Genomic DNA, 23,398 nt, shown 5'->3' on the forward strand with positions numbered 1-23,398 from the left:
TACTCATGAACTATGGCCATAGTATGGGGCTAACCGATCATAATGTACAACCCTAGGTTTTGCATTAGGTGATTTTTGGATCCTCACTACGACGTCATTTAGTCGGTTAACGACTTTGTAGGGTCCATCCCAATGCGACTGCAATTTGGGTGAAAGACCTTTCCGTCGGATGGGATTCCATAACCAAACCTTGTCGCTTTCGTTGAATTCATGTCCAGTAGACCTTGTGTCGTATCGGGTCTTCATCTTCTCCGCCGCGATGTTAATTCGCTCTCGTGCGAAGTTATGAACGTCTTCTAACCGGGCCTGGAGATCCTGGATGTACTCCTCAGGTGATACAGGCGCATCCGGAGGACGACCGAAGACGAGATCACAAGGTAACCGAAGCTCTCGTCCGAAGAGCATCTGCGATGGGGCATATCCGGTAGTCTCGTGGACAGCACTGCGGTAGGCCAGCAGGAACAAAGGTAGCTTCTTGTCCCAATCCTGCTGATTTCTGGATACCATAAGCGAGAGATTATTTAGGATTGTGCGGTTAAATCTCTCCACCATGCCGTCCGATTGTGGGTGTAGTGGTGTTGTCCTACTTTTCTCAATTCCGAGAATTTGACATAGGCCCTTAAACACAGCAGAGATGAAATTCCTCCCTTGATCGGAATGAATCTGCAAAGGCGTTCCGTATCTCGAGATCCAATGTTGGACTAGAGTCTCTGCTACGGTAGTAGCCTCTTGATCTGGAATGGGATATGCTTCCGGCCATTTGGTGAAATAGTCGATGGAAACAAGAATGTATTTGTTCCCATCAGCAGTTCTTGGTAGAGGACCCAGGATGTCGATCCCAATTCGTTCGAAAGGAGCTCCAACGTTGTACAGATGTAGCTTCCCTCTGCTTCTCTTCTTCGGTCCTTTACGAGCAGCACAGGCGTCACAAGAATGGCACCACTTCTCCACATCATCCTTCGCCTTGCTCCAGAAGAAGCGCTCCCGAACTTTATTAAGGGTTTTCAAGACACCAAAATGTCCTCCAGTCGCACTACTATGTATTTCTTTCAGAACATCTGAAATCCTTGATCGGGGAAGTAGTAACTGCCACCTAGACGTTTTACCGTCGTCAGATTCCCATTTCCGGTGTAGCACGCCGTTCCGTAAATGGAGTGAGTTCCATAAAGCCCAGTATCTTTTTGTTGCAGGACTGAAGATGGAAACGTCCTGCCAGCTAGGTCGCCGACCGTCACTTTCCATGAATTCCAAAATTGGTTTTATGTCGGGGTCTTCAAGTTGATCTTTTCGAACTTGGTCGTCACTCCATGGATCAGGTTCTGATGATGTTGAAGTCACTGTCACCTGATAGGCAGTAGGGCTAGTCGTTCCATACTGTTTCTCGATTCGGGAACAATAGTGGCAGTTCTCAGGACAGGGTCTCCTTGATAAAGCGTCAGCATTACCGTGAGATAACCCTTTTCGATGCTTGATCTCCATGTCATATTCCTGGAGCCGCTGTATCCATCTGGCTATCTGACCTTCCGGATTTTTGAAGTTCAAAAGCCAAGTTAATGAGGCATGATCTGTCCGAAGCAGAAATTTTCGGCCGTAGAGGTAATGATGGAAGTGTTCTACAGCTTTCACTATGGCCAGTAACTCCTTTCTGGTGACGCAGTAATTTCGCTCCGACTTTGATAAGCATTTGCTCCAATAAGCGATGACATGTTCATTTCCGTCAATTTCTTGGGATAAAACAGCTCCGATGCCCTCGTTGCTCGCATCAGTGTCCAGGATGAAGGATTTTTCAGTCTGAGGATAGGCGTTGATGTTAAAGCCTCCTTCAGTCGTAGAAATGCATCTTCGCATTCTTTGGACCATTCAAACTTTTGCTTGCTCTCCGTCAGCTTATGCAAAGGTCGTGCAATGTTGGAAAAACCCTTTACAAACTTCCTGTAGTACGTGCAGAGCCCCAGGAAACTTCGCAGCTGATGGATGTTTTCGGGACGACTCCAACTCCTGACCGTAGATACCTTTTCTGGATCGGTTTGTACACCTTCAGAAGAGATGATGTGACCAAGGTAGTTCACTTCCCGGCGGAACAAATTACATTTGGACGGGCTTAACTTCAAATTGGCTTCCTTAAGCTTTTGCAGCACCTTCCTAAGATTTGCCAGATGTTCTTCGAAACTGCGTCCCACGATGATGATATCGTCTAAGTAGACCAGACAGGATTCGTAGGAAAGTCCTCTTAACACTGTCTCCATAAGACGCTCGAACGTAGCTGGTGCATTGCAGAGGCCGAAGGGCATCACTTTAAACTGCCATAAGCCTTGTCCAGTTGTAAACGCTGTCTTTTCTCGGTCATCAGGGTGTATCACAACCTGCCAGTAGCCGCTCTTCAAGTCCAGGGTCGAAAACCACTTGTGTCCGGAAAGAGTGTCTAAGGTGTCGTCTATCCGTGGAAGAGGGTAACTGTCTTTCTTGGTGATTTCATTCAGTCGTCGGTAATCGACACAAAATCTGGTGGAGCCATCTTTCTTTCGGACCAAGACGATGGGAGAGGCCCAAGGACTGGATGAGGGTTCGATTACATCATTCTCCGTCATCTCTTTCAGGAGGGTCTCAACCTCTTCCTTCTTGGCGAACGGTAGTCGTCTTGGATGCTGTTTAATAGGGGGGTGTTCTCCAGTGTAGATCCTATGCTGCGTTAAATTCGTCCGGCCCACATCCTCCGATGTAGATGAAAACAGATGCTTGAAGTCGTCCACCAATTGTTCCGCAGCAGTTCTTTGATCCTTCGATAAGGGTGCACTCCCAATTAACTTCGATGTCAAGGACTCAGAAGACACAGTCTCGGGGGAATTGATTCTTCTAATGATGCAGTTTACGGGAGTACAAGTTGCTAACACTTCGCCTTTCCGGATATTCCTTGGCCTTTCACTCACGTTGGCGACTCTCACGGGAATTACATCCTTAGAAAGGTCCACAAGCGTAGATGCTGCCAGCACTCCTTTTAGGCTATTGCTTAGGTTAGGGTATTCAATGAGTCCAAATCGAAAACTATTGCTTTCTTCAAGGGAGCCAGGTATTAATGATTCTGACCTTGAGGGAATTGATAAATCTGTTTGGGCTATTATTTGATGAGCGGATTTTACATCACTCTCTGCAGGGAAAACGGCTATGTCTTCTCTCATCGAGTGCAGCTCATTAGTCTTGAAGTCGAGAGTGAAGTCATATTTCTTCAAAAAGTCCAATCCGAGAATGAAGGGGTCAGTGATATTAGCGACGAATGCCGTATGATGGTAGGTGGCATTCCCAAACACTATTTCCAAGTCCACTTTACCGTCAATCTCAATTTTGTCACCTGTCACAGTCTGGAGACTTACGCGTGGCGATGTCCACAGCAGTTTCAATCCAAATTCACGAGCCACATCTGTCCTAATGATTGTCACATTGGCTCCAGTGTCAACAATCAGTCTGCAGGGGTTCCCATTTACATGTGCGTAAATGAAAAGTCCATCACTGCCACTACTAGAAGAGGAAATCTGCAGAGCTTTAGTGGTGGTGATTTCCTTCCCTCGCGTAGCTTGGCGAGTCGGACAACTCCTTCGCAGGTGTCCTTCACTACCGCATTTCCAGCACTTCTGCTCTTGTTTCTTTTGGGCTGTTATGCTGCTCAAATGTCTTGTCAAGTCACCGAGTTGTCTCTCAAGTTCAGCGAGGTGGGACGACCTGGAATCAGACTCATCAGCTTCCTGAGTCCGGATTAGATGGCGATCCACACGGGTTGCTTCTTGGGCGGTCTCGTATCTCATCGCATACACAACGGCAGAACTCAGGTCTTTGACATCCGCCATCCGTAGAGCTTTCTGGATTTTCGGATCTCGAACCCCGTCGATGTAGTAGTTGAGTGCCAGGTTGTCTCGAACATCCGCAGGACAGTCACAAAAAGCAAGATGAGACAATCTCTCAACGTCCGCCGCTAGCTCTTGCAGGGTTTCCCCGGTTTTCTGGAAACGGGACTTCAACTGGAGTCGGCTGAAATCTTTCTGGCACTTCTCACCGAAGCGAAGCTCCAACGCAGATGTGAGGGCGGCGAAATCCAGGCGCTGGCTGTCCGGAAGAGTCTGGAGAATGTCCGCTGCGTCACCTCTCAGGGATGCTGCAAGATGACAGGCCTTGGTAGCAGAGTCCCATCCGTTCGCTTCCGCCACTATCATGAATTGAGTTTTGTAAACCTGCCACGAAGTTTTCCCATCAAATGTGGCAAGTTTAATGGACGGTCGAGCAACCGATGTGGGAGCGCCAAACTGTACAGAGCTGCTTTCCGCGGTCGCCAATCTCCTTTCCACGTCCTTAAAGATCTCTTCTTTAAGTAGATGAAATCTTCTATCTTCATCTTCAAATTTATTTTCTACAGCATTGAATCGGCTTTCAACGGTATCAAATTTTTCTTCAATAGCATCAACTCGATGCTCTATGTCATTAAATTTATTTTCCATCACAGTCTTTACCGAAATAAGGTCGTTTTTAATTTCTTCTTGGTTAGACGTTAAGTCCTTTTTCAGCACCGTTAAATCGCTTTTTAACTGGTCTTGATTTGCCAACATACTTGCAGTCAAATCACTTTTTAATTGTTCTTGATTAGCCGCCATATCATTTTTTAATTGTTCTTGATTTGCAGTAAAACTTGCAGTCAAATCACTTTTTAATTGGTCTTGATTAGCCGCAATTCATTTTTAACAGAGTTGATTGCATCAAGAAGTTGTTTTAATTGTTCATCCATTGCGCGAGTAATCACCATAAAATTAAAGTCCAAATTCAAAAAGTTTTTATGAAAAAATGTCCAAAGTCACACTTACTGCAAGAAAGTCCTAAAGTAGCCCCACGTTGGGCGCCAAATTGTAACGGATTCGGTGCGACTTCCACTTTCTTGAAATGAAAACACAGTTCTTGATAAAAACACAGGAAATTTATTTACACTATGTACAGGAAAGATCTTCAACAACTGCTAAATTATTCATCAGCAATTAAGCAATTATCACACAACACCGTAAACTCAACGTTTACACACGTATTTACTTCCAAATACGAAAACAACACAGCGAAATGCCTCGCTATAAACAGAGCTAACACACACTCACAGTTCGAAAATCTCAATCGAAACTAACTGTTTATCCATCGCTAACGGCTTAAATACACCGAAAAGAAATTTCTCAAATATTCCACACGCTTCTGTAAAGTAGTAGACCGTTATCAATGAAAAGAAAGAAAATAGGGGTCGTATACTTTAGCCGAATGAAAAAAGGGGTTGTATATTCATTACGGGAAACTATTTACAGGTTACGTTACTACAATAATTACTATTTACAGGATTTGTAACAGTATGTATAAATATTAGGTTTAGGTGGTCTAAAAAAAAAATTCATTTCATTTTGTGCAGCTGCAATTTTTGTTTTGTTTTGTTTTGTGTAAATTTGACCTTCACGCTTACGCTCTTATCTCGTCACACGCGTAACATCTTCCTTGCACGTGCACTAGTCGTGATCGATTAGATTAAATGCGTTTTGTTTCCTCCTTTTGCGAGTATAAAAGAAGCTCATCTCGTCTCGACTAATTCACTTTTCGTTCCGAGATTGAACAACCGTGACTCCAGAGCCTATAGAGAAAGAGAGAGAAAATGTCTTACAAGAGCTATAGAAATTTTATTAGCAGGCATTCTTGTAAAAAAACTGTGTGTACGCTATGCGAAAGCGTTGTTTCTTTCGGAGATTTTGAAAATCATCATAAATACAAGCATCGTTTGAATCCCTTGCAGAGATGTATGTATTGCAGGAGCTTTTGTTGGAATATCGGAAAAAAGATGCTTCAAGGGGAGCATTTGTTAAAATGCAGTCAACGCTACTTTAGACTGTACGAAAATGATTGGCGAGTCTCGCAGTTGATGGCTATAGACTATCCTTCTTCTTCTTCTTCTTCTTCTACTGCTGCTGCTGCTATTACTGATACTACTACTACTACTACTTGTGATGCAGTCGTCGTTAAACCTGCTGCTCCCGTCATGGTATCTGCCGAACATCGTAAAAAAACGTTTCCGAATGAAATCCAAGTCTTGGAACGATCTCCGCCATACGACGAGGAGGAATTTCAACACAGATTGATCATAGATAGCGATGTATTCTCGGCATCTTCTTCTCCTTCTCCTTCTTTCGAAGAGCGTGGTGTCGTCCCCGGAGTGATTGAATTTCCACCGACGCCATGCTGCAGTGTACAACCGGCAAAAAGTGACATCGAAGTCAACATTGAGCAGATCGAAATACGCGGTGACGAGAAAGAAGAAAGTTTACTAGAAACTTTACCTTCGACTCCTGTGCCACCAGCATCATCATCGGATCCGATGGATATTTCGACGCCGGGTGACGTGTTCAATAGCTACATGATGAAAATCAATTCGTCCAATCCGCTGAAAGCGACATTCTTTAAAAAAGGTACGGACGGAACTTTGATGAAAGGACTGAAATTAAAACTGTCTAATGGTTTGAAATTTCATTTTAGTGTAGCTGATGACTATTTATATGTGTATTACAAATTGTTTTATATGTGTTTTACGAATTGTTTTGTATGTGTTTTACGAATTGTTTTATATGTGTTTTACGAATTGTTTTATATGTGTTTTACGAATTGTTTTATATGTGTTTTACGAATTGTTTTATATGTGTTTTACGAATTGTTTTATATGTGTTTTACGAATTGTTTTATGTGTGTATTTTTTTAAAGAAAAAATGAAATGATTGTATGAATAAAATGAATGAATAAAAATATTTTTTTTTTAAAAATAAAGTGTCCAATATTGGTTCTTTAAGTGAATATGTTCCAAAATATCTAGTATAGTTTCAGATTGATAGATGAATTACAGTGAATATGTTCCAAAATATCTAGTATAGTTTCAGATTGATAGATGAATTACAGTGAATATGTTCCAAAATATCTAGTATAGTTTCAGATTGATAGATGAATTACAGTGAATATGTTCCAAAATATCTAGTATAGTTTCAGATTGATAGATGGATTACAGTGAATATGTTCCAAAATATCTAGTATAGTTTCAGATTGATAGATGAATTACAGTGAATATATTCCAAACTATTTAGTTTAAATTAGATAATACAATTACCATGATCGAGACACTTCGGTTTTTGTTTACAATTACTTTTTTTATACGGATATTTACAATAACCATAAATGTCTTTTTTTTTAAACTGATCGTAAAAAAATATTCCATTCCTGCACAGTCCGGTACTTTTTCATCGCAATATTTACCTCCGAAATACGTTGGATCGCTACAGTAGCAAAGCGTTTTCGGAAATTCTTCAATGTTGGTTAAAATTTGTATCCCTCCGTGCTCTATGCTGCACTGTTTCTTCTCTTTCGGTTCCACGATGCACTTTCCGCTGATACATATACATGTCCAATAATGGTTAGAGGTTATTTTTTTAGGGTCCCCTTTAAATTGCAATATCTCGAAATGGTTTTTTTTTAAACTAAATGTTCCTTTTTTCTCAGAAACTAAATTGTGTTAGGCTTTGAAATTTTTACCACCTATTCCATACATCTAACGAATTTGAAACAATCGTATAATAAAGGATACGACGGTTCCATTTTAATTTAGACGATTTGCAATCCGAAATCATCAATGCTAAGCATCATTTAACTTGAAACAATCGTATAATAAAGGATACGACGGTTCCATTTTAATTTAGACGATTTGCAATCCGAAATCATCAATGCTAAGCATCATTTAATTTGAAACAATCGTATAATAAAGGATACGACGGTTCCATTTTAATTTAGACGATTTGCAATCCGAAATCATCGATGCTAAGCATCATTTAATTTGAAACAATCGTATAATAAAGGATATGACGTTTCCATTTTAATTTAGACGATTTGCAATCCAAAATCATCGATGCTAAGTATCATTTAATTTGAAACGGTTCCATTTTAGTGTAAACAATTTTTACTATTGCTGAGAATCATCTCATTTAATCTGAAACAATCGTATAATAAAGGATACGACGGTTCCATTTTAATTTAAACGATTTGCAATCCAATATTATCATTTAATCTCAAACACTCGTATAATAAAGGATACGACAGTTCCATTTTACTGTATCCAAGATCAATGCTGAGAATCATCTCATTTAATCTGAAACGATCGTATAATAAAGGATACGACGGTTCTCTTTTTAATTTAACGATTTGCTATCCAAAGTAAATGTTAAAAAGGAATAATAACACTTGAAGAACTAAAAACATATTATAATAAAGGATACTCCCATTCGAATTCAATGTGATTTGATTTATTTCAATATTCATGTTTAAAAATACGACCATGTAATCCAATAATAAAGGATGTAATGTAAAATGATGAAAAAAATACCATCCAATTTAATAATAAAACATGTGATAAATTCTATGTTAAAAATGTAATGCAAAATACCATCTAATTTAATAATAAAGGATGTGATAAATTCCAACTAAATTTCTCAAATTTTAGTCGAAAATCGACTAGTTTTAAAGTCTAAAATTATAAAAATATAATGAAAATTACGGTAATTCCTTAAAGCAAAAAAAAAAAAAAAAAAAAAAAAAAAAAAAAAAATATATATATATATATATATATATATATATATATATATATATATATATATATATATATATATATATATATTTTTTTTTTGGGGGGGGGGAAATGTTTGCGTTTTAAAATTGAGAATCTTTGGATTGAAATCATCTTTTCAATTTTGTGTGCAAAAAAAAACAGTTAAATGTTCATCATGGATCAGTTTAACGCAAATTTTTTCCAAGTGCTTCGTTTAGTGAATAATTATTTCATTTTGTACGACTTATTCAACGCTTCATATGAGGGTGGAATCTCACATCGAATCATACATTTTTGTACGGTAGAAGTTGTAAATGTACTCGTCATATCGTTTCTCATTACAATTTTATTTTAAGCGAAAATCGGTTTCGAACCTGCTACCGAATAACTAGTCAAAATTTGAACCGAAATCAAGACTCGAGAGAAATTAATTATATTATATGGTAATGGCAGGATTTTTGCGTTTTTTAGATACCGTACCCGGGATAGTCGCGATCGGTGAAGGATATACCATCACCAACGGTTCCGCGTACATTTCGAGGGATCATTTCATCGATTGGATTGTTTTTGCTGAAGATTTATCGAGATTGAGAATCAAAATTATTTACGCAGTCAATTCGTACACTTACGATACCCTCTGTTCCAATTCGTTTATTATTATCTCCGTCCGAGAAATGATTCGATGGTTTTTATCTGCCGATGATTTTCTCAACATCCCTTGCGAATTGTGTCGGAAATCCAACTGTCATCGGTTTTTGGCGATTACGGGATTACGCGCGCTCGTACGATATAACGTCAGTCCCATTCCTCATTTCAGTACCGCCGTTTTGCGAAAAAGTAAAAATGAAACATGCGACATGACGAATCTCATGGAACGAATGAATATCGAATAAATTCTTTTTTTTTTTTTTCCAATATTGGCTCTCGAAAACATTTAAAAAAAAAATTTTTTTATTGTAATAATAAAAAAGTTTACATGATGATACAAATTTGATTATAGATGACAAAAACAAAACACATTTCAAAATTCTGGAAACAAATCGTCAAAATCAAAGTCATATTTTTTTCCAATTCAAAATCAGTCATTAAAAAATATGGTTCGTCGGTGGGTTCCCATCGTGACGACGATAACCAAAAAATGCATGGCCGCGATATATTCATTGGAACAGAAATGGATGGAGAATTCTTCGCCTTCTTCGTGAAAATCACAAGACGATGGAATGTTATTTATTTCCGCATGACGACGGACGGGTGATCGTCGAACGATATCGAGAATCGAACTCGGAAAACCATAAATATTCAAATTGATCAACGGAATGTTTAAACGTTTTAAAATCACTTCGATGCCCGACGAAGCCCGACACGCCACCATTTTCCCGGCGGGTGGTGATAGGAACGGAAAAGCGTCGAAAATCTGCCACCATTTGGAGATGATATCTTCCACGTCTTCAAAGAGAACTGTTTTTTTGTTTTCTTGTTTGGAAGGTATTAGTGAGAGTCCTTCTATTGTGAAATTAGTCAAGTTTCCAGTATACTGTGTAAAAACAGATGTCAAGTCCACCAAATAATGTATGAAATCAAACAATAATCCATCACATCTCATAATGGAAAACTCACGGGGATAGAAATTGAGTTTTGAATCGTATACTCCATGAGCGTCGATAATTCCTACAACGTTAGTCAAAGCGTGCATCGTGTGACGGTAGAGCTGCAAGATACAGAGAGAGAATGACGCTCGCGAAAGCTTGACCAAGTCGCGAGTCAAGGAAGAAGGAAGAAAAAAAAACAGGACGTGAAATAACGATAGTGAAACATGTGATTGCGAGCGCGCGAGCGCGTGACAGGATGAATGGAGGAAACAGGACGTGAGATAATGATAGTGAAACATGTGATTGCACGCGCGCGTGACAGGACGAATGAGGTGAGGTTGATTAGATAGGAAAAAAAAAACGAGGTCGAATCGGAGTATAAAAAGGGGAGCACGAAAAATGATTTTTCATTCCAATCTCTCTCGCTCTCGAGTCTAGTTGTTGGTGCTCTCTCTCTCTCTCTGGTTGAGAAATGGAAGATTCGAGGATATTTGCATTGATCGATGGTAAAGGATTCCGTATTGGTGGAAAACTTTACTTTAGAGAGATAGCAATGACCACCATTGACGATATCGAGTACGACTATGACCATTTCACATTGGATTTGACAACGGCGTTGAAGACCACTCGACTGCTGAGAAAGGACTGCGCCTCCATTTTTTATTTACAAAATTACAGGGATGGCTTGTCACTCTACCCGCCAAAAATAAAACCGGAAGAAAATGACCTCATGTTGCCAGAGTGGATTAATTACCGCTTAGCGTGCTTTCAGAGGAACGCCAAAGGAGTCAAGACTGTGTGGGGGTACAAAGGCCATAACAACGCCGTAAAAGACCTGTTGGATGCGATGGGATTTGAAAGTGTGAATATCGAAATGGTGGGGATGCCTCGAATCGACACTATCCACCAAATTTTTACAAAAAAATTAAGTGTGGAAAACGAACGAAAAAAATTGTGCATCAAAAAATGTGAGCTGCACAAGACTGTGTGTGGGTCGTACCGCTGTGCACTGGAGGATGTTTTAGCGTACCGCTTTTTTTTAAATCTGTCATTTTGAAAAAAGGTAACTGTAATGGAGAGAGTACATATTATTATTTTTAAATGTACTTTTGACCATCATCTATCTGCAAAACTCTACTACGGAAAGGATTATCACTCTATTCCGGGAACAAAAAAAAAATTGACCTCATACCGTTGCCAGAGTGGATCAAACTACTGCCTATCCCGCTTTCGGAGGAAAAAAGACTATGTGTGCGGTATAAAGGACAGAACTTTGCCGTCAAAAAAAAGACCTGTTGGATGTGCAAAATGGGATTTGATAAAAAGTGTGAATATCGAACAATGTGCGTCAAAGACTTGTAAGCTGCACAAGATTGTTTGTGTGTGTGGATCAAACTACTGCCTATCCCGCTTTCGGAGGAAAAAAGACTATGTGTGCGGTATAAAGGACAGAACTTTGCCGTCAAAAAAAAGACCTGTTGGATGTGCAAAATGGGATTTGATAAAAAGTGTGAATATCGAACAATGTGCGTCAAAGACTTGTAAGCTGCACAAGATTGTTTGTGTGTGTGGATCAAACTACTGCCTATCCCGCTTTCGGAGAAGAAAAGACTATGTGTGCGGTATAAAGGACAGAACTTTGCCGTCAAAACAAAGACCTGTTGGATGTGCAAAATGGGATTTGATAAAAAGTGTGAATATGGAACAATGTGCGTCAAAGACTTGTAAGCTGCACAAGATTGTTTGTGTGTGTGGATCAAACTACTGCCTATCCCGCTTTCGGAGAAAAAAAGACTATGTGTGCGGTATAAAGGACAGAACTTTGCCGTCAAAACAAAGACCTGTTGGATGTGCAAAATGGGATTTGATAAAAAGTGTGAATATCGAACAATGTGCGTCAAAGACTTGTAAGCTGCACAAGATTGTTTGTGTGGTTCATACCGTTGTGCACCTAGAACGTATTAGCATATCCGCTTTTTTTTTAAACTCTGTATTTTTAGAAAATTGAATTGTATTCATGATTGTGTAATCATAATATGTAAATATTTCATATACATATGTATATATTTTTTTTTGTTTGCAAATATGTATTGTTAAAAAATAAATGCCAAAAAAAAACGAAACGAGGAGATTGAGAGAAACAATCTCTCAATCTCCTCGTTTTGTAAAAAAAAAACCTAGCCATTATTGGACGTAGTAAAATTTATAATTGCGAAAAGATTTAATTTTTAATCAAAAATTTTCAATGATTTGTTTTTTTTTTTTTATTCAATTTGTTGTAATAAGCAAATACATTGATGAACCACCACAAATTCATTTTGATTTTGTTGACGCCATAAAGGTAACGGGATATGTCATAAAGGTAACGTGATATGTCATAAAGGTCACGTGATATGTCATAAAGGTCACGTGATATGTCATAAAGGTCACGTGATATGTATGATGTCATAAAGGTCACGTGATATGTATGACGTCATAAAGGTCACGTGATACACCACTTGGGGATTTTGGAAATACATTTTGAAATTCGTTCTTTGAAAATTGATCGTTCGAGCTAGCTTGGAAAAAACGATTTTGGGCTAGCTTGCAACTCCATAGTATCCCTGGCTTTTTCCCCTCGACATTTTCCCCTTTGCACGACACATGAAAAATACTTTGCGCAACGGTAATTTGTAGGAATATTTGCGTTATTTTCTAAAGAGGACGCGTATCGTTATGTTTTTTAACGTAAAAAACCAAAAAATAACGAAATATTTCATAAAAAGTTTGGATTTCGAATGAAAAAACGAGTTTGTAAATGAATTTTTTTGCAACGAGATCGCTTCGAATCTAGGTCACTCAAAAAAAAAAAATTATATATAAAAAAAAAATAAATTATATTTGCATTGCGCATGCGCGAACGTTTTGGCAATTTGTCACTTTTTCGAGAGCGTCATTTGTGTTTGTGCGGCGAGGCCGTTCGCCACGTTTTTTTTCGCTCCCTCTCTCTTTTTTCGATTTTCTGAAATGTTCGACATTTTTACGAAATCTACCCGTTCTGAATGCAACCGTTTACGAAAAGGATGCTGCGTTTCGCCGACTTTTGTTTTTCAAACGGGTACGTTCTGAAGGACATACTGTAATCAATCGATTTGAAACGTAAAGGTTTACAAACGTAACGTAATGTATTGATTTTGAAAGGAAACCTTTTACGAACGTACCGTAATGTATTGATTTTGAAATGTAAAGTTTTACGAACGTACCGTAATGTATTGATTTTGAAATGTAAAGTTTTACGAACGTACCGTAATGTATTGATTTTGAAAGGAAACCCTTTACGCGAACGCATAAAAAAGGTTAAATTTCAAACTCGATACATTACAAAATATGGTTGAAACGTTAAATTTTCAAAAAAATAATAGGATAGATTTCAAAAAAAATAAGGATAAAAAAACAACTCTGAATTGCAAACTCAACTAAAAAGTTAACCTTGAGAGAAAAAAAAAATGCATTGCGCATGCGCGATTATTTTGGCAATTTGTCACTTTTTTGAGAGCGTCATTTGTGTTTGTGCGACGAGCCCGTTCGTCACGTTTTTTTTCGCTCTCTCGCATTATTTGATTTTTTTTTTGAAATGCGTGACATTTTTACGAAATCTACCCGTTCTGAATGCGACCGTTTACAAAAAAAACTTCAGCTTTCCTTCGATTTTCGTTTTTCGGACCGGTACGTTCTGAACGACATAATGCAATATATTGATTTGAAATGTAAATTTTTACGAACGTACCGTAATGTATTGATTTTGAAAGGAAAACTTTTACTAACGTACCGTAATGTATTGATTTTGAAAGGAAACCTTTTACGCGAATGTATAAAAAAAGAATCGGTCAGAAGAAGATATTTTGCAAATAGTCGAATTTTAAAAAAATATGATCGTTTACTATGTGGTAAACATCGTTGAATTTCAAACTCGATAGATTTGCGAAATATGGTTGAAACGTTAAATTTCAAACTCGATACATTACAAAATGAAAAAACTTCTGCGTTCCTTCGCTTTTTATTTTTCAAACCGGTACACTTTGAACGACATGCCGCAATCTATCGATTTGAAATGTAAAGTTTTACGCACGTACCGTAATGTATTGATTTTGAAATGTAACGTTTTACAAACGTACCGTAATCCATTGATTTTGTGAAATGAAACCTTTTACGCGAGCGTATAAAAGGATCGGTCGAAAGAAGATCGTTTGCAAAATGTTTGAATTTTAAACTCGATAGATTGCAAAATGTGGTTGAAACGTTAAATTTCATATTCGATACATTACAAAATGTGGTTGAAACGTTAAATTTCAAAAATATGATAGATTGCAAAAATATAATCTATTGATTTCGAAAAGAAACCTTTTACGCCGAACGTATAAAAAAAAAGGATCGGTCGAAATAAGATCGTTTGCAAAACGTTGAGAGTTTAACCAGAGAACATTACAATTCTTAAAAATTTACAACTCTCTCTTCTTAGTTCAAAAAAAAAAAAAATATATATATATATATATATTTTTTTTTTTTTTCAAATAATTATAAATTTCATTGACGATTAAATTTGGACTTGGATAAGGGGAAAAAAATAAATATTTTATATAATCGAAAGAGTATGAAGGATTTAAAACGTAAGCTCGGACGTAAGGGTTATTGTTTTCGTATAAAAAAATATAGTGACTTTTTATTGTCTTGTTATAAATGTCGCAAAGAAATCTCGGTGGGTAACATGTCGAAACACGTGCAAAAAGAACATTGCATCTTTGGCGAAAGGGTATCCTGTCTATGGTGTGGCAAAACGTTTTCGGTTCCGGGTTTAAAAAATAACGCGAATCACTCTTCGGAATGTTTGTTGCAAAGAATCGAAAAGAAAATAAACTCGCAAAAACGAAAACTCGAACCTTCTTTAAAAAAGAAGAAGGATTTGTCGTTTTGCGAGTCTTGTTACGATTCTCGAACGGGTGAAATTAAATTGACGTGTCGAGCCAAACAAATGAAGAACGAGGATGAGAAAAAAAGACCCGGTTACGAATCGTTTTACGAAATCGATGGTTTATTGAAAAGGTTTCGCGATTGGACGGTGACGAGTGGTAGTAGTAGTAGTAGTAGTAGTGAACAACCCCGTGATATTTTCAGCGAGGAATCGGGATTGGGTTCCGATTTGGAATTTGTGATGGATAAATATATTTGTCTAGATGATCCTACTTGGTACCACGTCATGATCAAAGCGACGCTTTTCGATACGTTTTCTTCGGAAATGATGAAAAACGAGCAGCGATTGATCGTCTTGCCTTGGAGTTGTTTATGCGACGGATTTAAAATAACGTCCAAAGTTTATCGCACGTGTGGTGGCGACGACGACGAGAAGAATTGGGAAAATATCCATCATCGTCACATGATAATCGTTTCGTTGAACGGTCCGCTAGCTTTCAAGCAAATGTACGATCGCGTGCAGTCTAAAACGAAACGCGTCGCGAAAGGCGAAAAATTAAAATTGTGTAAACCGATCAAAACCGCGATACATTTGGCGAGGACTATCGCTTACGTTTCCGTGCCGAAATCTTCGTGCGATGGAACTTTGGAAAGAGATAAAACGCTTCGTGGCGGCGGAAATGATGATGTTGATGATGATGATCGAAAACATTACTATATCCAGCGACCCGTCATGTATCACGCCGCGTTATTTATGAGTTTGTGTTTTCCCGGGGGATTACAATCTTATTTGCTCCAATCCAACGGTAACAAGCGAATCGACGGGTGGCATTTGAGAAAGAAAATGAATTATTCGACCGGTAAGAGAGAATGGGTTGCACCGATATTGGAAGCGTGTGCTTCGATTCGATGTGTAGTTCCCTTGAGAAAGACGTTGGAACCCGACGGTTTCGTGAAAAGTTTCAAACGAAAAAATGGTACAAAATTATTATCGTCGTTGTATTTGTCGAACGATTATTCGATGCTCTTGAAAGAAAACGTTTCGAACGAGACGTTATTATTATCGCCGCGGGAATGGATGGCGAGACAAATATCGCTCGGTAATTTTTTCTAAGAGGCGTTGGACGGTAAAGTGTTTTATGAATTAAGTCAGAGTCAAAAACGATTCGCAGATTTGATGGAACAATTCAAATCGGACTTCAGAGCAAAAACGAAACGCGAAATCGAAATGTTGAAACGCGAAAACGAGGCATTGAAAGAAGAATTGAGAAAGTACGAATTGAAAATGGTTCACGCGGAATGCGACATGAAACTGATACGAAAAGACGTGGAAATTGAAAAGGTTCGAGCGGAATGCCAACGTGAGTTGAAAGAAAATCAGAGAAAAATGAAACAAATGTATCGCAATTTCATGAATATGGTGACGAAATGGAACGACGAGTTGAGGGTTGGATTAGACAAAACGTCGCAAACTCTGAACGCGATCGTCGAATTTGTTTGCAAAAACATGGATTGGACGAAATCCTCTCTGCGGGACCACTTGAAAAAATTGGAGTAAGGAAAAAAAAATAAAAAAAATATAAATATATATATATATATATATATATATATATATATATATATATATTTTTTATGACAAGAATAACGATACACAACCTCTTTATAAAAAATAAATTTCAAATCCTTTATTTTTTTCATTTTTGTGTATCGGTAACCATGTCTACATTGATTGCTGAAAAACATCTCGCAACAACAAAAGTAACGGAACATGTTTCAAACTTTCCGAAAAACATAAAAAAATGTCCTCATTTTATCGAAATGGCTCGCGAATGGAAAGCCATTTACGATATCGTCAATATTCAGTTTAATTTTGCCGTCATGAAATTGGAACGTTTTCTGGAAAGCTGGAATGACTCTGCGATCGACGATGATCTACGTAAAAAACAAATCTTTTCGATTCTCGAAGCTTATTTGGATCCGGTTTTTGAAACTGCCGAAAAATATCTGAATATTCTCGTGACTTTTAACCCCATGATTAAAAATGGATATTTTTTTCTCAAAGAAGCTCAAAATTTACACAAATTCGTCTATTGCTGTGATCCGCAATGTATCGTCACCACGGAAAAGGAAAAAATTAAAGACGACAACGACGTTTGCATTCGCTATAAATCGAGCAAAGATGAATTGAAAGCTCAAAAATACGAATGGCAATTATTGATGGAAAGAATGAAAGCGTTCCGAAAACGAGCGCACGAATGTACCGATATTTCTAACGGCATTTCTATAAACGATTTAAAGGAATGTGCATTTGGATATGGTTTTATGAATACGATTGGCGATTGATTAACACACATGAAAAAAATATATATATAAATATATATATATATATATATATATATATATATATATATATATATATATATATATATATATATATATATTTTTTTTTTTTTTTTTTTTTTTTTTTTTTTCATGTGTGTATGTGTTTCGTATCTCTTTGTCGGAGTTGTATAAATTGAAAAACATTTTTTACACTTTGAATAATCTATTTTTCTAACAAAGACAACGAATTGTAACGAAGAATAATAATATGGTAGATACCGTCCGCCCCATGTCATCATCGTCGAGGGTCGATATAAATTTGAAATATGTTCTGGAACGTTTATTATTACAAGAATATCGTCATCGACATGATGATGACGATAATAATACTAATAATAATGAAAATAGAGTCGGAAAAAACGAATATGTTTCTCTCCATACGATTCATTTACGAATTTTGGAAAAAATTGCCCATATTTTAAACGGACCTCATTTTTGGAACGGATTGACAGAGTTTTTTATTTTGCAACAACAAAATAACGGTCAAAGTTTCATCAAAGTTCATCGGGAATGTCAATTGCGATTGTACGAGATTTATAAATTGAACGCGATACTTTTCACAAATGAGGAAAAGAGTATCATCGAATCGGTGCTGAGTAAAGATTACGTGCCGAAAATCGAATTGACGAAATGTGCTGGTATCATGAATAAAAAATATAAATTCGTCAATCGTTCGGCATTAGAAATTCTTTTCGCATCGGATCGCCAACAACAAAAACCGGCGAAACGAAAATATCGTCGTGGTCAGAATCAATTCGAAACCAAAAACGATGAAGAAGAAGCAACAACAACAACAACAGAAGAGCAAAAAGACGACAAAATAGAAGAAGGAAAAAAAACGGTCGTCGACTTTAGAAAATATATTGAAAATTTACGTTATCCTCTGACACCCGACGAATCGTGTGTACACGATCCCATGGCGTGTCAAGTATTTTACGTCAGATATTTACACGAGCAAATACGGGATCCGAATCGCGTTTATAAAATTATCGATCGAGCATTGACGGTAACGAACGAAAGCGATGACAATCGACGAAAAGTCTTGCGTCAAGAAGATCAAGATTGGTCTGAACATTATTTATTTAATATCAGTGCACATCTGGAGTTTATTAAAAAGAAATGGAACGAGAATAACGAACAACCACAACAAAAACAACGCAAGAGACAACACAAAGAAACGCAAAAAAAACCCAAAGATGGAAAAAAAATGAAACTCGACGAAAAAAAAAATGAACGAAAAGATGTCGTCGTCGAACCAGAAGAAGAAGAAGAAGAAAATGGCGATGAAAATGTTGATCTTGTTTCGGAACAACAACAACAACAACAACAAGAAAATGAAGAGGAAGAGATGAATGATAACGATTCTGATTATGAATCTGACACCTAAAAAATTTTCAACGTGGCAAAAAGTTTGACGACTCACAAAAAACACATCTTGAGAAAAAAAAAAAAAATATATATATATATATATATATATATTTTTTTTTTTTCTCAAGATGTGTTTTTTGTGAGTTGTCAAACTTTTTGACACGTTGAATTGTAAAAGCATACTACTAATATTTCAAACGACATACTGCGATCTATTGATTTCGAAATGAAACCTTTTTTCCAAATGACATACTGCGATCTATTGATTTCGAAATGAAACCTTTTTTTTTTCAAACAGCATAAGCTTCTCCGAATTTCAAATCACAATCTTGAAAAATTCGGAGAGGCTTACGTTGATGCTGCTGTCTAACAAGAATCGGACGATTGTTGTAGCTCGGGAGGTGAGAAGTTTAACGAACTTAATATAGATTTTGTTAGATCTGATACACTATCCGATATTGAATCTTCTAATAAATTACTCGTATCCTTGTTCAGTAAGCTAATATGATTGCAACATTGCTGTAACCTAAGAAGCGTTACCTCTAGTTCCTTTGCTGGAGTTTTTTTTTGAAACTGTTTGTTCACTTTTTCGTTCAATTTCTCATATACCCTTTTTTCTTCAGCGGTATTTATTATACTATAGAATCTCTCCTTGTTGAATTTGTCAAGAATGCATTAAATTGTCAAATTTATCCTAATGATTTATATTGGCATCGTACAACTGATGGAACATTCTTTCTCCACTGTGAGCATAAAAAAATTTAATACCCGTTAAAACACAAACTAATCTTTTTTAATCCATTCAGTCAATTTTTCGATATGTACAAATTCACCCGAGATAGTGGTATTTACTATATTATAGGATCTCTCCTTGTTGAATTATTCAAGAATGCATTAAATTGTCAAATTTATCCTAATGATTTATAATTCAAAATAAATCAAGCAAAATTTCGTCCCCGTTAAAAAACACAAACTAATCTTTTTTAATCCATTTAGTCAATGTGCAAATTCACCCAGTATTTTCTATACTATAGAATATCCCCCCCCCCTTGTCAAAAATTTTTTAATCCATTTAGTCAAATTTTTTTAGATATGAAAAAAAAAAAAAAGTATTTCTAAACAAATGTAACTGCGCATGCGTAAACAAGATTATCGCGCGAGATAGGTTGTTTTCTGATTATAAAAGCGCGGTATTTCGACGTTTTCATTCATTGTAACTCGTGTCTCTCGAGAGATTTGCAAAGAACAACAACAACAACACCAAAAAAAAATATATAAAATGGATTTTATTGAACTCAACCCGACAGACGATGAACATGACCAATTTTTCGTGGAGCAACAAAATGATGAAAATGATGGACGACAATCTACCACCACCACCAACCCTACAGACGACCAATTTTTCGTGGAGCAACAAAATGATGAAAATGATGGACGACAATCTACTAGCACCGAAAAAAGGCAATTTATTGACGGAAAAAAATTACAAGAAACGAAAAGTGGAAAAAAAAGTTTGTACACCGAGTCGATCGGTATGCGTTTCCGAAACGGCACAAGAATCTAGAAGAATTTTATTTGCCGACGAATTGAAATCGGAGAAAAAAAATAGACCCATTTCGTTTTTTTCACACGTTCCGGCTATCGTGGCAGCTCATCCTCAAAAAGGATACTCTGTGAGTAACGGAATAGCTTTCCTGAGTCGCGATGGACCGTTCGAAATGAAATATTTAGTGTTTGACTTGGGAAGATTGCATTGTTCCGAAATGTTATTTGCCGCGAACGGTCCGACTTATAATTTATTAAAGAAATACGCGATGGAAAATGGTATACCCATGACTCAAATGTATATGGAAGGTATGATTGAAAAGAGAAATGAATACTATCGCGATAATGTATGTCCCAGTTGCTTTGATCCGGATTGCCATCGTTTCGAAATGATGTTGGCATCACGACTCTTGGTGGATGTTTGGAGAATGCCGATTGTTCATTGATTTTTTTTATTTGTCGTAGCCTCGATGCCACAATCGATAACAGAAACTTACATAACGTGTCGACGTCATCAATTGATAACGTTTATGGACGTCATCGCTGCTGCTGTGTATATAAAAGCTCGTTCTCTGGAGCAAAAAAGACTCATTCTATACCACCGTAAAAGGTTAGACATGGAAAAAAATTTGGATGTGTTTCCCGACGTATCTGTCGTGGACAATGTTTTGGACTTGAACGAATTGGATCTCGAGATGCTATGTAAAAAGACGCATCCATCTGAATTTATTCAACGGTTTCGCTCGCTATCGATTCCGTTCATTTTTTACATAGAAATGGATTCGCACAGAGTTCGATTTGCGAGGATAGACAAAAAGACTGCTCTGGTCGAAGAAAATTTCCAGCGGAGTTTATTCGAGGGATTGTCGTCCAACGAATTGCGTGCGTTGGAATGGTTCAAAGTAAACAGAAAATTAAAAAGACCGATTCTTTTCGATGACTGCTGCGAACAACAACAAAAAAAGACTACTACAAAAATCAAAAAACAAAACACGGATCGGCGGTTGAGTTTTTTGTACAGAAACATTTTTCTGGTGAAATATGGTTTTACGTTTGGATACAGGAGCGTGGCGGCTGAAGAACATCACGTGATCCAAACGAAAAACGTGCCGATATTCTATTACGAATTAAAAAGAACCTATTCGGTGCGAGAACGAAATTTCTCGGACGTGGATTTTGGTCATTTTAGGGGTTACGTGTTGCGTCCGGACAGAATTTTTGCGATAGCTCCGGAAACGACGTATGTGATCGTGACCCCTCAAAAATGTTTGTTTTCCTTTTTTAGAATTAAATCGTCGAGTTTATCCGATTTGAAACTGAAATTTAAAATTGCAAGGTTCAACGATGAAAGAAAATGTTCCGTGAAAAGTCTTTATCATTGTGCCACATATTGTCCTCAGCAGCAGCAGCAACAACAACAACAACAACAACAACAAATGATATTCGTCGAATTTGTCGTACAACCACCACCAGAACAAGGAGAGCAAATCGAATCTTTGAGTGCTACCAATGACGTTCTTTCATCATCATCATCATCATCTTTCACCATGTATGATCAGATATCTCCTGTCACGAATGACGTTCCTTTAACATCAACATCGGTCACCATGTACGAACCGATATCTCCTGCTAACATCACGGAAGACGTTCCTTCAACATCATCTTCGATCTCCATGTACGAACCGATATCACCTGCTAATAATAATAATACTAATAATGCTACGGAATACGGATCAAGTCTAGAATTTCAACCCAAAACACCACTAATAGATTTGTCTATATTTTCGGAAGACTGGTTGAATGGTGATGACATCGATTTTAACAATCTTGATATTATTAATTTTTGAATGTACAAATTGAATGTTTTTATCTTTGTATTGTATGATATGTAAATAAATATGATTTTTTTTTTTTTTTTAAATATATATGTGTTGTGTATCTTTTGTGTTTATCATTTTTTTGTTGGAAATGGAAACCTTGAAAAAAGATTATCTATAAAAAAAAATAGAAACATTGAGGTATAATGTTGGGAAGAAAATGAAAGTTAAATATATCTAAATGATGATTAATTGTAAAAAATAATAGCTGTTTTATATTAACAAGATTATATGTTTTGCGAAAGTCAATTATTATAATTGGTATTCTGTTGAACGCAGTCCTAATTGGAAAATAATAGCTGTTTTCGCGCAATGGGTTACAAGTTTCGCGCAAGTCAATTAATATAATTGGTAGCTGTTTTATATCAACAAGATTACATGTTTTGCGCGAGTCAATTATTATAATTGGTATTCTGTTGAACGCTGTCTTAATTGGAAAATAATAGCTGTTTTCGCTATGGGTTACATGTTTTACACACGTCAATTATTATAATTGGTAGCTGTTATCAGGTTGTTCTCACTAAATCGTACGTGACCCGTTTCTGAAAATAGTTTTTAATTTATTTTATATGTTTTTTTTTTGCCTTTTTACAATCCAATATTGGCTCGAAATATAAGGAGAAAAAAAAATTATTTTTATATAAATTGAATGATCAAATATTGCAAATCCAATATTTAATCATCAAATTATATATATATATATATATATATATATATATATATATATATATATATATATATATATATATATATATATATATATATATAAATAATTTTTTTCCTTATATTTCGAGCCAATATTGGCTTTTCAACTGCTTCATCATCGATACCCTAAAAAATCGATACCGTATAGTGTAAATCGATGAAAATTTAATTTTAACCATCATCCACACGAATCCATTATCGATTTTTTCTCTGGGGTCCCGTCGCTCTAAAAATTTTTTGAGCGACTGTATTTAAAAAAAACTCTATTATGGGTAGACATTTTGAAAAACGCTGCCATCTTGGATTTAAACAGTTTTTGAAAGTGCCTCTGTCTTAATTTC

At 36.8% G+C, this 23,398-nt stretch overlaps 1 protein-coding gene across 1 annotated transcript; it reads left to right on the forward strand.

Annotated features, from left to right (window-relative positions):
- Positions 1–20,209: 20,209 nt before the first annotated feature.
- LOC129232734 (myb-like protein AA) lies at positions 20,210–22,322 on the forward strand. Its single transcript, XM_054866845.1, has 2 exons — positions 20,210–20,391; positions 21,761–22,322. Exons 1-2 carry the CDS (start codon positions 20,210–20,212, stop codon positions 22,320–22,322), a joined length of 744 nt encoding a protein of 247 aa, XP_054722820.1.
- Positions 22,323–23,398: the final 1,076 nt, after the last annotated feature.

Source organism: Uloborus diversus, unplaced genomic scaffold (assembly GCF_026930045.1).
Source record: "Uloborus diversus isolate 005 unplaced genomic scaffold, Udiv.v.3.1 scaffold_1344, whole genome shotgun sequence".
NCBI classification, from domain to species: Eukaryota; Metazoa; Arthropoda; class Arachnida; order Araneae; family Uloboridae; genus Uloborus; species Uloborus diversus.